The sequence below is a fragment of the Ceratotherium simum genome, chromosome 12, assembly GCF_057802395.1.
Source record: "Ceratotherium simum simum isolate JZ-2026a chromosome 12, ASM5780239v1, whole genome shotgun sequence".
Lineage (NCBI taxonomy): Eukaryota > Metazoa > Chordata > Mammalia > Perissodactyla > Rhinocerotidae > Ceratotherium > Ceratotherium simum.
The window spans coordinates 3445460-3461939 of NC_141911.1; the positions used below are offsets into that span (position 1 = coordinate 3445460).

A 16480-nucleotide genomic window follows, 5' to 3' on the forward strand; every position below is an offset into this window, starting at 1 on the left:
CCCCCTCTACTCCCCCCGCCATCCCATAAGAAACCTGCTCACCTTCCCTTCCAGGAAAAGGTGTTTTAGAGCAGGCGCTCTGCCTCCTCCATTCATCGATTAATGAATAACGTTTCTGATTGCTATTGAGAACCTGGTCTCATTCTATTGGTAGCGGGCAGCTCTGGGCAAAGGGACCCACTTGTGGGTCACCAGTGCCTTGGGGCTTGGTAACCTCTGGACCAAAAACGGAAGTCCTGGGCCTCAGATTCACAGACCATCAGAAGTGAGAGGGCCCATCTGGTGCTGAGTTAGCAAACCTTTAACACAATCCATGAGCACCATGGCAGACACCAGCAGCAGACCCATGTTCTCTCTCCCTTGAGCCCAGAGGGGGCTGAAGGTGCACTAACATGACCTGAAATGGCAGATGACACAGAATCTATTTGCCACCTCAGATCTAACCCCACCCACACCCATAGATGAGGAGCAGGAGGCCCACACATGACTGCCCAGTTCAGAGACACCCAGACACGGGGCTGCATGTGATACCACTTCTCTTTATTCGTCAACATCTGCCTATAAATACTATAAACATTGACACACCTATGAAACTATGCGTTGAAAAGGGGCACTTTAGAAGTTGCCGGTCTTCCAATCCTGGACAAGCTCAAAGTACATATGAGGGAGAACTGGAATCCACCAGAGCCCCACAGAGGTAGGGATTTTTCCTCCTTCTCCTTTTGTATTTCTACTTGTTTTTGATTGCCAGCTCTCATCCAGGCAACCCATGTAAACAACCAAGTGAGTACATTTCCAAAATCTTTTCCATGTTCATATAAATATAGAAAAATATAAATGTAGAAAAATGTACATCATATAGTGTTAAGCAATAGTTACACGTAATTAAACGCACACGTACCAACATGACACGTCTTATAGTAAAACAAATTCAAGTAAAAAGTGCAAGTCTATTAGGATAAAAAAGTGCAAAGGATGAGGTCCTAAAACACTCAGGACACAGCGGAGCCTGCCCCACCTTCCTCATAGACGAACTTTCCAGAGCCCACCAGGTGATCTTGAATTGTCTCCTTCGCATATCTTTCCCCCAGCGTTTCCAAGGCATCCAGCAGAGTGTTGACTGAGGCACCCCGCCCAGTTTTGTCGAGCCAGGTCACCAGCATTTCATACAAGGCATCCCCCGGGTCTAAGGCTCGAGCTCTGGACACGTGGATCTCGTTGTCTGTGAGACCCATCTGCCGCATTAACATGTTCCAGGAATTAATGGAAACAATGCGTGGAAAGTAGTTGAAGAACAGCCTCAGGCCTAGGTGGGGAAAAAGCCACAGGGACTGTCAGGTGATTTGGGCCACCTTCAGAAAGGGCAGAGGACCCTCAGTCAGGCCTAGACCTAATGGAACCTGGTGGAACCTAGTGAGCTCCCCCTGCTGGTGAACCTGCTGCTCCGCGTCCCTTACCTGCTTCCCATCAGCAGAGAATCAGGCCACACTGCCTGGGCCTCATCTGTGCCCAAGGGACTGAGAGGAGTCAAGGTCAATAGAGAATCCTGGCCTAAGAGAGGGCTGAGAGCCCACCTGGGAGGGCAGATGGACGTCATGGGGGGAGAAAGCAGTATGTGGTAGGAGACAGATTGGGCCCTCAGAGGAGGGAACATGCTCAGGCTGTGCTCACCATGAGAGTAAGGTCCCAGGGCTGCCACACCGGCACCCGTGGACAGAGCAAGGGCCTGAAGGGAGCAAGGTCTCTGCCTTTACACCCAGCCCGGCCTCACTCACCGACACTGTGGCAGAGCTAGTCGGGGACAAACAGACTCCAAGTAAGAATTTAACCCATAAGATGGAGGATATACCACCCAGCTCGTGGGACTGTACTGCAGTGCACACCACAAGCCAGGACTACTTGTTTATATCTTTCTAATAGCTGTATTTAAGAAAACAAAAAGAAACAGGTGATATTAATTTTAATACTACAGTCATGCACCGCATAACGATGTTTTGGTCAATGATGGACTGCATATACGACATCATACGGTCCCATAAGATAGCCTAGGTGTATAGTAGGCTGTACCATCTAGGTTTGTGTAAGTGTGCTCTGTGATGTTTGCACAACAACAAAATCGCCTATTTCTCAGACAATGCATTTCTCAGAACATATCCCCATCATTAAGTGATACATGACTGTATATGGTACTAACCCGATATATACAAAATATTATCATTTAACATACGGTCAATAAACAAAAAATTATCAATGGGATATTTTATATTCCTATTTTGTACTAAGATTTGAAATCTGGTTTGTAGTTTACAATTACAGCTCTTCAAATTTGGCCTACCCCAGGTCAGGTGGTCGGTAGCCTCCTGGGGCCAGTGGGTGCCGTACTGGACAGCATAACCCCTTCGGTGCCCTCAGTGTGGGTGAACCTGGCTCTGAACAACAAAGGAGAACAGAGGATGGTGAAGGAGGGAAGGACGGAGAGGTGTTAGGGGACAGAGGGATGCAGTGGGGGGAGAAGAAGAGGAGGGAGAGGAGGATTTAGGGTCCCGATGGTCCAGTGACAATCAGCATAGGAACCCCTGCTTCTAGTATCCTGCTCTGTGCTGCCCTAACAGCTATGGGGATGGCAGGTAGGACGCTGTCTGTCTTCCCTCCACTGCTCCGAACAAAATACTCACTTTCCGTGGGGTCTGCGCCGTTTGCTGGAACCAGCAGCCTCCTTCTCATCTGAGAGCCTTCAGCTCCTGCAGGTCCCTGTAAAATACAGTGGAGAAAGCCCTTAGTCAAGTCAGGATCCCAGAACTGAGCCTGACAACCAGCCAGCTGTGTGACCTGGGGCAGCCACCTCCCCTCCCGGGTCCCTATGGAGAAAGAGAGGAACCTCCTCCCCTGCTCAGCTCACAGGCTGTGTGTGCTCATGGAGGTCCACCTTACCTGCATGGCGCTCACTTCTCAAGTGTCGTTCCAGCTTTGACAATTTTATACACCCGAGTAACCATCACCCAATCAACACACAGAATTCTCCCACCACTCCACAAAGCTCCTTTCTGCTCCTTCTAGTCCATTCCCACCCATCCCCTCAGAAGACAGTCACTCCCCCACGAGCTTTTATGTGACTCAAATGAAGAATATATATGAGGGCACTTTGGGAAATCAAAAGTAAGAGTTTATTCCATTAATGCAAAGATGGTTTGATCAATAACAATGTGTCATATCAATAGTCTAAATAAGAGAATGAAAGCATCAGAGAGTCTCCACGGAGACTGGAAAGCATTTTATAAAATTAAACATGAATTCTGATTTTTTAAAAACACCTCAGAATAGGATAAGATCCTATTTTGCATCCATGGTGCATCCACAATGATGGGATTTTCTATATGAACACAAGAGTCAACATCATTCATAATGATGAAATATTCGAGGCCTTCCCAATGAAATCAAATCAAGACCAAAACACCCGCCTTCTCTAAGCGTCTTGGAACACCGTTCTGTAAGTTCTGGACTATGCAGCAAGACGTGAACCAAAAATGAGGTAGGACTTGAGGAGGCGGGCAGAAACAATCGTTATTTTAGATATGACTATGTATTTTTAAAAAACCCTATGTTTTGCACTACAATACTTAAAAATGAATGTGTGTCTTGCTGAATGTTAAAAAACATAGCAGAAACAATAAATTAAAAAATGGAATTATAAGAGGATCCAACCAATAAGCGTAACAAAACGTAAGATACAAAGAAACAACTGTGACAAGAAATAGGACTAATTTTTTTTTTTTTTTGTGAGGAAGATCAGCCCTGTGCTATCATCTGTCACCAATCCTCCTCTTTTTGGTGAGGAAGATCAGCCCTGAGCTAACGCCTGTCACCAATCCTCCTCTTTTTGCTGAGGAGGATTGGCCCTGGGCTAACATCTGTGCCCATCTTCCTCTACTTTATATGGGACGCTGCCACAGCATGGCTTGACAAGTGGTACATCGGTGTGTGCCCGGGATCCGAACCCGCGAACCCTGGACCGCTGAAGCAAGTGTGCACCGGGCCAGCCCCAAAAACACAAATCTTAATTGAGTCATAACAAAGCCCTTGACTTGAAATGCTATCTTCTTTGATAAGAAAAATATTTAATATTAACAAGATCTCAGTTCTTCCTAGATTAATTTACGTATTTAAGGTAACAGGAAAAAAATTCCAATGAGTTTTTTGGGGTGGAGGAAATCTCATAAAATAATTCTAAATTTTATCTGGGTAAAGATAATAAATTTTGAGAAAGTAAGGAAAGAGGTATTTGCTCTCCCAGATGTTAAGACACATGAGAAAGCTTCATTTGGTAGAATATTGTATACAGAAGACATAGGCATAAAGATTTAAGCAAAGAATCAGAAACAACTCTCTCTTGTGGTTACGTGAAATAAGAGCAGGGCGATGGAGAGAGAGTGGGGGCTCTCACTGCTCACGGAGAACCTTTCTGTGCTGTTCAAATGTGTGCACTGTGGATGTGTAGGAACTACTTTGAAAAAATGTGAAAAGTGATTAATCAGGATGAAGGGATTATTGGCCCTTTTTGTTTGTTTTCTTTTATACCTTCTCTTTATTTAAAAAGAATGTAGTATAGATGAAGAAAAGGGCACTCTAATTAGAAAGAGGACCATTGTCGATGTAAACATCTCACATGTGAGAGAGATGGGAGCACCAGCTGCTAACGGAGTTGGAGGAAGGAGAGGGGGACTCAGACTTCAGGGAGCACCTCACGTCACACCATATCACAACACAAATTCCACTTAGATAATATTGCTATATGATAAAAATCATTACTAAATAAAAAAACTGTAAGAAATTAGAAAATTTCATCTTATCTTACATTGGGAGAAACGACGTTCTAAGCTTATGAAGAATGAAACATTAAACGTTTCTACAGATTTACTACCCAGTGTTATATCAAAGCTGATGAACTGATATGAACCAAAACTGGATGTGTGTTTGTGCGTGTGTGTGTACGCGTCTCTCCAGTAAAAACTACTTCTACACATTGACCAAGAGATTCTACTTCTTCCAAGAAGCCAGCATATAATATGATCAGACCAGGACTAAGAATAATTTTCATATATGTTCAATGTAATAATCATCTTGAGATAAACTTGAAATTCCTAATGATATGAGGATTGGCTTAAAATTATGTAACACACAGTGGAATATTATGAGGCTCTAATGCCATCATTCAACAATCACGAGAGCACCTACTCTGTGGCTGTCTTGTTCTAGACTCTGGGGATTCGGTGAGAACTAGACAGGTAAGAAGCAGCATAATATTGTGTAAGGCTGACAGTCTACCATACCAGGGTGGCAGGGTCTCTGCACACGGAGCCCCTTCCTCTTCAGGTCCTGATCTCCCTCCATTAGCACTTCCCATGGGACAGGAGACCTGACCAGCATCAGCCTTTCCCCATTTCTACCATGGTCCTGGGCGAGCAGAGGGCCAGGGCGCCGCATGGCCCATCACCCACTCACCAGCAGACGCTCTGCTTCCCCTGGGGACTGTGTACTGACACCTGTCAGCTCCTGGCCTTCTAGTTCCTGCTCTGAGGCCAAGGTGGACGGTGATCCTCTGTTGTCCAGAGCCCCAGGCCCTCTTGGGGGACACGAGCGCCAGAAAAAGACCTTGGGAAAGTAAAGAGCCGACTCAGGAATCCTCACCCACAGCTCCTGCAGGGTCTCAGGGTACAGGGTACGTTCTCCGCCCCACCCCCTCCCATGCTGTCCCCCCAGAGTGGCACAGGCTCAGCACATCTAGGACTCTGCTGCTGGCACCAGGACCCTGGTGCTGTGCTACCGGGGGGCCAGCACCCTTGCCTGACACTCCCTCTGCCCCCATGGTGCAGGGCTGTGGGGTGAGGGTGTCTCAAAGGCAGCTGGAAGGACAGGGCTCAGCACTGCCAACTGGCCTGTGAGCTGCTCACAACGGGCCCGTTGGCCTCTCACAGTCAGCCCAGGCACCCAGGGCACCTCAGAGAGCCAGGGGCAGCAGTACAGGACAAATCAGGACTTGTTGTGGGTGGGAAGAGGTTCCTGAGGGCCCAATGCTGCCAGGTCCTGGAGAAACCAACTCACTCTGTTCATGCACTTGGCGTCCACTCCACAACCTAGAAGAGAAGGGACGTCTGCCTTAGCAGTGGGGAGGGCCTCATTGTAGCACCTCCCTCCCCATAGACAGTGCAGGGGCAGAGTGTGGGCTGGGGGCTCAGACATGGAACAAGGAGCCCTGGGCCTGGTGACAGGCAGGGGGCCATTCCAACTCTGGGGCACCCTCGGCGGGAGGGAATAAAAATAAACACGAATAGAATGTCTGTTGGGTTCTGCTCTGACCAAAGCTGTATAAAGCCGCTGACCCTCTCCTCCTGACTCTTGTCACCCGATTGAGGAGCTGACCACCTCTCTGCCCGGGCTGGGGGCTCTGAAGACACGAAGAACTGGCCCTGGCCCCCTGGACTTGGCCAGGGACAGGAGGTGACCATCAGCCCCGAAATGGGGGCTGATGTGATCCCGGCCCTCGTGAGGTGCAGGTGAGGTGGGAGATGGGGGGTGATGCCCAGGAACAAGATCAGAGCCAGGCCAGAAAGACCGAGGATTTGGGAGAGGGAGGGGAGGGGCTTTCTGTCTGGAGAAACAAAGCAGGAGTGAGGGAGGTGGAGACTGCCAGCACCTTTCCCTCCCTCCCCCCATCTCACCTTGAAGGACTCGCTTCCTGTAATAATATGCAGTGACCACCAGCAGCAGGACAACACCCACTGCCCCGACTACAATCCCCATCACCAGCCACGGATTGCCTGAGGAGGGAGAGGAAGCGGTGGGTGGCCACGGGTTTGTGGTCACTGGCTCTCCAGAAACTGGGGCCTCCCCACTGGCCTGGATACCTGATTCTTGGTGGACACACTTGAGGTCACTCCGGGCGGTACAGGGAGTGGCCTCAACCATCCCATCGGGGCACCTGGGTACAGACAGAGGGAGGACATGGAGGGGATTCATGAGGGAAAGCTGGCAAGATGGGGAGAAAGAGGGAGCAATCTCCTGCCCAATGTCCCCTGACAAGAGCGTGCAGGAAGAACAGGCTCCTCCTGTCTGCAGGGCCAGGTCCCCTCACTCCCCTGTTGGGTGGGAGAAGATCTGAGCACGCGCACTTCAGTGCCTAGGGCTCCTGCTGAGTGTTCAGAGCTGCACCTGCACGAGTGAGCCTTCTCCCCAAGGCCTGCGTGAGCTTCCCTAGGCTGCAGGGCGAGCCGCAGGTGAAGGGGCATCTCATTCCAGGTCAAGGGTCAGAAGCCCTTTTAGGCACAAGCTGAGCCTCATCCTCCCTCAACCCCTAATACAAGGAACCTCTTGTCCTCCACCTGTTGACTGTTCCTCCAATCACAGCCAACACTGGGGCTCCAAGAAGTGGAAATTACTACTGGCCCCTAAATCCCAGTAAGAGGGAAAACACACGTCTTCCTGAGGGAACCAGGGCCTGCGGGAAGGCAGTCTGAGTCGGCTCAGGGCTTTATGGAGCTGTAGGCTAGGTCTCATGACTTGCCTGTGGGCACTTTTGTGTTCATGGGCCCTGCCTGCATAAAAAAAATATTAAAAATTACACTTGAAGATGGAATTGTTATAAAGAGGAATATAAGCCCAGCTGCATTCCACTCAATTTTTTCCTTCTGATTTCAAAAGGAACTAAACCTTTTCATGGGCCCCTGACAGTATCATGGGCCCTAATTAGTGGCCTGCTGGGCCCAATGGAAAACTTGAACTGGCCAAAGGGAAAACACGCTGAGGAGATGTGGGGGGAAGGGGACACTGCAGGGGCCAGTGTGGGGACACACAGATGGACAAGGAGGGGCCGCTGCCGGCTCAGAAGACCCCAGCGGCACAGGGAAGCCCTGGGGATGTGGAGGGGCTGCATGGAAGAGGACAGAGACAGGGACAAGGGAAGTCGCGTCTCCTGTGGCTTGGGAGCCACTTGTGTCGCAAGTGTCACACCTGGTGCTGCACTTCTGGCAGACCTCGGGAGAATCTTCTCCGTGGAAAGTGCCACGTTTGCATTGGCACCGTGTGTTCTCAGTCCTGGTGCAGGGGGCGATCTGTTCTTCATCTGAAGACACAGGATAAGGTTTTGGGGACGCGTTTCCCTCACGTGTCCCTCAACCCTCCTTCACCACCCAAACCCCCTCCACTCAGCTCCACTCAGGTCACTGTAGCTTTGAGGGTCAGTTTCTGCAGCACACACACGGGGCACACAAAGCACAGCCACCATTCACCTGTCACCAATACTCAGCGGTGTAAAAAAAGGACCACGATTCATTATTTAATGCATCAGGAGAGCGAGAAAAACTCTTAGCTCACAGGGTCAGTGGGAAGGGCGGGGTGTAATCTGAGAGACCCTGAATGGACAGGAGCCCTTGGGTGACTTCCCAACACCTGGCCCTGCTGGAGAGGCAGAGGGGCCTCAGGCTGTGGAGGCTGAGAGATGCCGAGCACCTGCCATGAGCACAGAGCGCAGGGCTAAGAGGGCCTGGCCCAGGACCAGACCCATGCCACAGCTCAGACCTTTCCACTAGGCCAGGCCTTTTCTCATGCTGCAACTATACAGCTCCCCCCATCAAGGGACCGATTATTTTCCCACTTTCATCCAGCAGTTGAAAAGATTTCCCTATCATGTGGCGTGCATTATAAAAATAATATCTCTTTTTATTTTATTGACCTAAGACATAATCATGCAACAGGGTAAGAGGAAGATCAAGAAGGATTGGAATCCAGGTGTCCTGACTCCATGCGGGATACAATGCCCACCTCATCACCCCTGCACGTGGCATGTGGTCCCCATGTTCTGTACCTGATTTACATGTAGAGCATGGTAAGCAGGAAGAGAGCTTACTCCAGTGACTGGTGTAATCCACTCCATATGTACAAAATGTACAATTTTTATTGTCTTCTGATACGCGGGATCCTGGGAAGGGAGAGAAAATCTGGTGAATGAATCCCCACAAGATTCCCAGGGCTGGCAGTGGTGATTGGGGGACCCTCTTTCAGCCACCAGTGAAGTCCAAACAGGGAAATCCACTCTCCCTGGCATTGGCCACTTCATCAGTTCTGCATCTACTATACACCCAGGACCAGCATTGTAACAGAAATATATTATAAGCCAACATGAAATTCAAATACTATAGGAGTCACATTAAAGGAGTAGACGGAAACAGGTCAGATTAATTTTAATAATGCATTTTAATCAACGTATTCAAAATAATATCACTTAAACGTAATAAATATAAAACATTCAGACATTTTACATTATTTTTTCAAAGTATGTGTTAGAATCCAGGGAACATGTCTCCCTTACATCACTAACGATTCAGAGTAGCCATATTTCAGGTGCTCAATAGTCTCAGGTGCCTAGGGACTGCTGCATTGGACAGTGCCACCTAGGTCCCTGGAAAGTCACAGAAGAAAGTCCTAATCTCTGTCCTCAATGAGCTCCAGGTCAGTGGAAGAAACAAACGACAATCAGGGACAAGCTTCAGTTAAAGAAAATGGAAGGAAAAATGGGTCCTACGTGTAAAGAGTCAAAGACTGATCCAAAGAAAGGGGACTTTGTGCCCTGGTATGTGGAGGTGTTCTCCAGGCACTGAGCTGTACTCATTAAGCAATCACTCCCCATTTCCCCTTCCCCCTCAGCCCCTGGTCACCACTCATCTATTTTCTGTATCTAAGAATTGACCTAGTCTAGACATCCCTATAAGGGAATCATACAATGATTGTGTTTGGCTTATTTCACTGCGCATAACGTGTCTGAGGTTCATCCATGTTGTAGCATGTCTCAGAATTTCAGTCAGTGCAGGAGCTCTCACTACCCGCAGCCCATGTCCCGAGGCTAGACTGGCATCTCTAGGACTGGTCCTTCACATGACCTCACTCTCCCCTGCAGGATCAACCTCTCCTTCTCTATATTCATTTTTTATTGTGGTAAAATATATGTCACATAAAATTTGCCATTTTACCACTTTTAAGTGGTTGTGCAACCATCACCACTATCTATGCGTCCCGAGGCTAGACTTGGTTTTACCATGTTCTCCACCATCCTGAGTCAGCTGGCTTGACAGAATGGTGGAATAGCCTTTTGAAGACTCACTTACAATGCCAGCTAAGTGGCAATATCTTGTAGGGTTTGGACAAGGTTCTCCAGGTGACTATATATGCTCTGAATCAGTGTCCAATATATGGTACTGTTTCTTCCACAGCCAGGATGCATGGGTCCAGGAACCAAGAGCTGGAAATGGGAGACACCACTCACTATTACCCCTAACTATCCACTAGCAAAATTTTGCTTCTTGTTCCCACGACGTTGTGCTCTGCTGGCCTAGAGGTCTTAGTTCCAGAGGGAGGAATGCTTCCACCACAGGACAACAACGATTCCACTGAACTGGAAGTTAAGACTGCCACTCAGCCACTTTGGGATCCTCACGCCTCTGAGTTATCAGGCAGAGAAGTTACTGTGCCGACTGGGCGACTGACCCCGATTACCAAGGACAAACGGGACTTGAAGTACACAGTGGAGGTAAGGAAGATCATGTCTGGAGTACAGGAGATCCTCCTGGGGCTTTCTTAGTATTACCACGCCTATGATCAAAGTCAATGGAAATCCATAACAACTCAATTGAGGCAGGACTCCTAATGACTCAGACCCTTCAGGAGTGAAGGTTTGGATCACCCTACCACACATAGAGCCATATCAGCTGAGGTGCTTGCTGCGCGCGGGGGAAATGCAATGGGTAGTGAAGGAGGTAGTTATAAATACCAGCTGTGACTGTGTGACCAGTTACAGAAACAAGGACTGTAATTGTTACGAATATTTCTTCTTTAGTACGTTATGCCTATGTTTTTGTATGTCTATATGTTAAGCAAATATCTTTGTTTTCTTCCCTCTCTTATCCCATTATCATATGACATAAGATGTGTTGACTTCGTATCATAGTACTTAAGTGTTGTTAACTTACATCACAGTATTTAAGTTATGGGACGTGGAGGACAAGAGTAAACACAACCCAAGGACATTGCATCCTCTTCTGAGGAAAGGGTTAGTGTGCTTTCAGAGGTGTGCAGCATACATGCATCATGTCAGATAGAACTATGACCTTCTTATTGTCTTTATTTGGAGATCAAGCATGGTTAGAAAGATTTCTAAATCTTCTAAAATTCTGTATTTGTCAGGGTTCTCCAGAGAAATAGAACCGAGAGAGAGAGAGAGAGAGAGAGTGTATGTGTGTATGTGTGTATAGAGAGAGAGATTTTTATTTTAAAGAATTGGTTCACACAACTGTGGAGGCTAGCAAATTCAAAGTCCACAGGGTAGGCCTTCTGGCAAGAGTTGTAGTTTGAGTCTGAAGGCAGTGAGCAGGCAGAACTCCCTTTTCCTCCAGGGAAGTGAGCCTTTTTCTATGAAGACCTTCAGATGATTGGAGGAGGCCCACCCACATTAAGGAGGCTAAAATGCTTCACTCAAAGTCTACTGATTTAAATGGTAATCTCCTCCAAAAACATACCTTCACAGAAACATATAGAAAACTGTTTGACCAACTATCTGGGCACTACAACCTAACCAAGCTGACACATAAAATTAAACATCACAAGTCCCCCCTTGTAAACTTGGCACCCACACACATCTCCATAAGGTCTATGTAAATGGGCACACGCTGTACAAAGATGTGATCTATGACACAACATAAAAGAGGCGAGATGCAGATGTATAGGAGCACAGGGGTTCGGATTCCATTGAAGTTATGTCAGTTTTATAAAAAGTAAGTTTTATCAGCTTAAGATGGTAATTGTAACCTCCAAAGTAACCACTCAGAAAATAATTAAATAATAGACAGAAAAGGAAAGAAGAAAGGAATCAAAATGGTACTCCAAAAAATCAACTAAATAGAAAAAAAGGCACAAAGGTGGAATTGAGGAACAAAATACATAAGACGTAAGGAAAACAAATATCTAAGGGGCAGAAGTCAGTCTTACCTTATCAGTAATTGTGTTAAATATAAATAGTTTAAACTCTCCAATTAGAAGGCAGAGATCTTCAGAATGGAGAAAAACAAACAAAAAAGCTCCCATAATCCTTCTACATACTGTCCATGAGTTTCCTGATTTACTTTTATCAATATTGAAAGATGCTCTAAAAAACCTACCTTAAATAGACCTTACTGAATAATATATTATCATGATGGCAATTTATATCAATGATAAAAATGTGACTATTTAATAATGGTGCTGGACATCTAGCAAGACTGCTGCAAAATAAAGTGTCTTTTTTTTTTTTTGTGAGGAAGATCAGCTCTGAGCTAACATCCATGCTAATCCTCCTCTTTTTGCTGAGGGAGACCGGCTCTGAGCTAACATCTATTGCCAATTTTCCTCCTTTTTCTTTTCCCCCCAAAGCCCCAATAGATAGTGGTATGTCATAGTTGCACATCCTTCTAGTTGCTGTATGTGGGACGGGGCCTCAGCATGGCCCCACAAGCAGTGCGTCGGTGCACGCCCAGGATCCGAACCCAGGCCGCCACTAGCGGAGCGCGTGCACTTAACCACTAAGCCACGAGGCCGGCCCCTAAAGTGTCTTTCTTACTCTCTTCTTACAAGAAAATAAAGTCTGAGTGAATCAATGACTTAATTATAAAATAGGAAACCACGAAACTACTGCAAATATATAGGAGAACTCTTTCTTACCAGTTTGTAGAGGGAAAGGATGTCTATGTCCCTTGTCCTTCCTAATCTGCCCATGACTCTGCTCACCACCCTGGTCAAGCCCACCCATCTCGCCCCCGGACCACAGCAACTGGTGCCCGAAGATCTCCTGCTTTTGCAGTTTCCTTTGTGCGTTTGTCTGGGCTGGGCTCCTCCCTCTCCACATCCTGACACCTTGACGAGGTGCTGTGGAATGTGGGCTCGCCCTAACGGAAGGGCACAGGAGCCTTTCCTAGGATCACACAGTCACAGAAAGGAAATCAAATTCTTCAAGGGATTTTAAGCACCCCTGGTGCTACTCTTGCCAGCTCTGGACGCCCTTGTGCAGGAGATCAATCCTAACTCACCCAAGTGGAGAGAGAAGGAGACAGGCACGAGGCAGAGCCCCAGCCAACCACCACGCCAGGCATGGTTCCTGCGGCCTTTCCCCACGCTCACAGAACCACAGGGAACACAGACACCCCACCAGGTAGAAAACCGAGGGGTGCGCTTCGCAGACATGCCCCGGAAGGTGCTCCACCGGTTCTAGTCTTGCCACCTTTTAATCCAAGAGTGGATGCTAAAAATACAAATCCGATCCCATCAGTCTTCTGCCTAAAATGTCTCACAGGTGTCCCTCGCTCAAAAATAAATCCCACGTTCCCTCCACGGTGTCCAGGGCCCTGTGTGATCTGCCCCTACCTGTCCCTCTGAACTCTTCACCCTCCTCTCACCCCAGCTGCCCCCTAGCTTTGCTCAAACAAACCCCTGCGCCTGCCCCCTGGGGTGATAGTTCCTGGGGCCCTCTCAGGAGCACCCACCTGGCTCTCTGCACCAAAGAGAGTGGCTCTCTGCATGAAAGTCACCCTCCCCAGGAGGCCTCATCAACCCGGTCTCTGTCCCACCCATCACTCAATTATCCTCACAGTTCCTAGCATGCCTCTCTGACTGTCACGTTCATCCTCTGTCTGGACCATCCCAGAAGGAAAGCTCCAAGGCCAGGGGCCTCATGCCCTCTGCTAGCACAGTGCTTGGCATACAGAAGACATCCAGTAAATTCCTATGGAATAAAGAACCAGGAACCGCAGGAATAGAAGACTGGAAAGAGGTGGAGACAGAGTGAGGTAAAGAGTTAGAGATCAGTCTTAGAATGTACCTGGTGGACACCCCTTCTCCCAGAGGCTGTGATTCGATTTCTGTGGGGCAGGTAACTGCTGGGGAACTCTCTCTTGCTGGGTTACCATGGCCGAGGCAGCTGGGACCTGTGGGGACAAAGCAGGGCCAGGCATGAGTGGCTTCCAGACTCTCACCTTCCCAGGATCCATTTCACACTCTCTTCACCTCACCTCCAAAACTAAGCAGAACTTCCACCTTTCTTCCAGCTCTGAACTCTCACATATTCTTTTCTATTTACGTTTGTCCCTCATGATTTGGGGCTAGGCAAGTAACATACACTTGAAAAACTCTGCTCTATCCTTTTCCCTTATTATAAAATAAAACATGTTTATTCCAGAAAATATGAGCAAGTTAAGTTTTTATAAGACTACAAAAACCACCTGGTCCCCTCAACTAGAAGTAGCATCCTTTAATATTTTGTCTTACTTAGTTCCACTATATCTCCATATGTGTGAATACTCTCTCTCCCCCTCTCTCTTACACACACACACACACAATTTTACAAATGAGAGTTATACAATATGTAAACTTTGAAAAAATCAGGATACAGGATCAAACATTAAATAATGAATTTCTTGTTTAAAAAGATGCCTCAGACATCTAGACCAATGGAGTAGAACAGACGGCCCAGAAATAAACTGTTGCATATATGGTCAAGTGATTTTTGACAAACGGTACCAAAACCGCTTCCCCATTGCAAAAGGAAAATCTTTTCAACAAAATGATCTTGCGAAAACTGGATATCTATGTGCAAAACAATGAACTGGGATGCTTACTTTACACCATATACAAAAATTAACCCCAAATGTGTCAAAGATCTAAATGTAAGAGTGAAAACTATAAAATTCCTAGAAGAAAACATAGGGGCAATTCTTCATGACCTTGCATTTGGCAATGGTTTCTTGGATATGACACCAAAAGCACAGGCAACATAAGAAAAAAATAGACAAATTGGGCTATATCAAAATATAAAACTTCTGTTCGTCAAAGAACACAATCAACAGAGTGAAAGGGCAACCCATAGAATGGGAAAAATATTTGCAAACCATATATCTGATAAGGGTTTAATATCCAGAATATATAAAGAACTCCTACACACAACAACAACAACAACAACAACAACCAACCTGATTAAAAAATGGACAAAAGATTTGAATAGACATTTTTCTGGAGAAGATATACAAACGGCCAATAAGCACATGAAAAGAAGCTCAACATCCCTAATCAATAGGGAAATGCAAACCAAAACCATAATGAGATGCCACCGCACACCCATTAGGATGGCAACTATAAGAGAAAAAAAAAAAGACAAGAAAGAAACCTAGAAAATACAATTGTTGGTAAAGATGTGGAGAAATTGGAAGACTTGTGCACTGTTGGTAGGAATGTAAAATGATGCAGCCCCTATGGAAAAAGTTTCCATAAAATTTGGGTTTTCTCAAAAAATTAAAAATAGAATTACGATATGATCCAGCAATTCTACTTCTGGGTATATAAACAAAAGAATTGAAAGCATGGACTCAAAGATATATTTGCACACCTATGTTCATAGCAGCATTACTGACAATAGCCAAAAGGTGAAAGAGACCTAAGTGTCCATCAATGGATAAACAAAATGTGGTGTATTCACACAATGGAATATATATTGATCTTAAAAAAAAAAAAAAAAAGGAAATTCTGACATGCTACAACATGGATGAACCTCGAGGACATTATGATAAGTGAAATAAGCCAATCACAAAAAGACATATACTATATGATTCTACTTATATACCTAGAGTAGACAAATTCATAGAGACAGAAAGTGGAATTTTGGTTGTCAGGTACTGGACAGAGGGGAGAATTGGAAGTTGTTTAATGAGTATAGAGTTTCAGTTTTGCAAAATGAAAATACTTCTAGAAATTGGTTGCACAACAATGTGAATGTGGTTAACACTACTGAACTGTACACTGAAAAATGGCGATGGTAAATTTTATGTGACATATATTTTATCACAATTAAAAAACGTTTTTTTAAAGTGCCTGGCAAGCCATTGCTGATGGAACCTGTCAGTGTCCCACTAAATACCAAAGAGTCACAGAAAAGTGACAATGCAGTGATTTGTGTCACGATCTCTGAGCTACAAATGACATAAGAACAATCGGAGAAATTTGAATGGGGTCTGAGAATTAGATAATCGATATTGACATTAATGTTTTGATCTGAAGGTTGTATTGTGGTTATGAGGGAGAATGTTCTTGTTTGTAGGGAGTACACACTAAAGCGTTCAGGAATGATGTTCATCGTGTTAGCATCTAGTTTTCAGATGGTTCAGAAAAAAGTCTTTGTATAGTTTTTGCAACCTTTCTGTAATTTTGAGAGTATTTTAAAATAAAAAGTTAAATTAAGAAAATAAGTCAGAATAAAATCTTTTTTTGAGCTCAGTTCAACTGACTGTATCTAAACAAGATAAAATGCAGCTTTCTTCCACATAATGGCTGGTCAAGCACTTGGTGACCGCTAAGCTCACGTGTCCCTCAGGTCCTCCCTTGTCCAGGCTGGGCCTCCTCTGAGTCCAGCAATGTCTGT

The 16480-nt window shown here is 46.0% G+C and overlaps 1 protein-coding gene across 3 annotated transcripts in view; it reads right to left on the reverse strand.

Moving 5' to 3' along the window:
• Positions 1-519: 519 nt before the first annotated feature.
• Positions 520-16480, reverse strand: part of LOC101396995 (tumor necrosis factor receptor superfamily member 10A-like) — a 28224-nt gene continuing 12263 nt past the window's right edge. The window contains exons 2-10 of one of the 3 annotated variants that reach the window (XM_087437318.1): positions 13892-13997; positions 8858-8971; positions 8005-8116; positions 6903-6976; positions 6717-6815; positions 6100-6131; positions 5500-5649; positions 2676-2751; positions 520-1306 (exon numbers count right to left, since the gene is read on the reverse strand). In XM_087437318.1, the coding sequence (XP_087293444.1) occupies positions 993-1306; positions 2676-2751; positions 5500-5649; positions 6100-6131; positions 6717-6815; positions 6903-6976; positions 8005-8116; positions 8858-8971; positions 13892-13997 (1077 nt within the window). In that variant the 3' untranslated portion in view covers positions 520-992. Of the gene's footprint in view, positions 1307-2675; positions 2752-5499; positions 5650-6099; positions 6132-6716; positions 6977-8004; positions 8117-8857; positions 8972-13891; positions 13998-16480 lie in introns of all 3 variants that reach the window. The other 2 variants (XM_087437317.1, XM_087437319.1) reach the window with 2 other exon arrangements.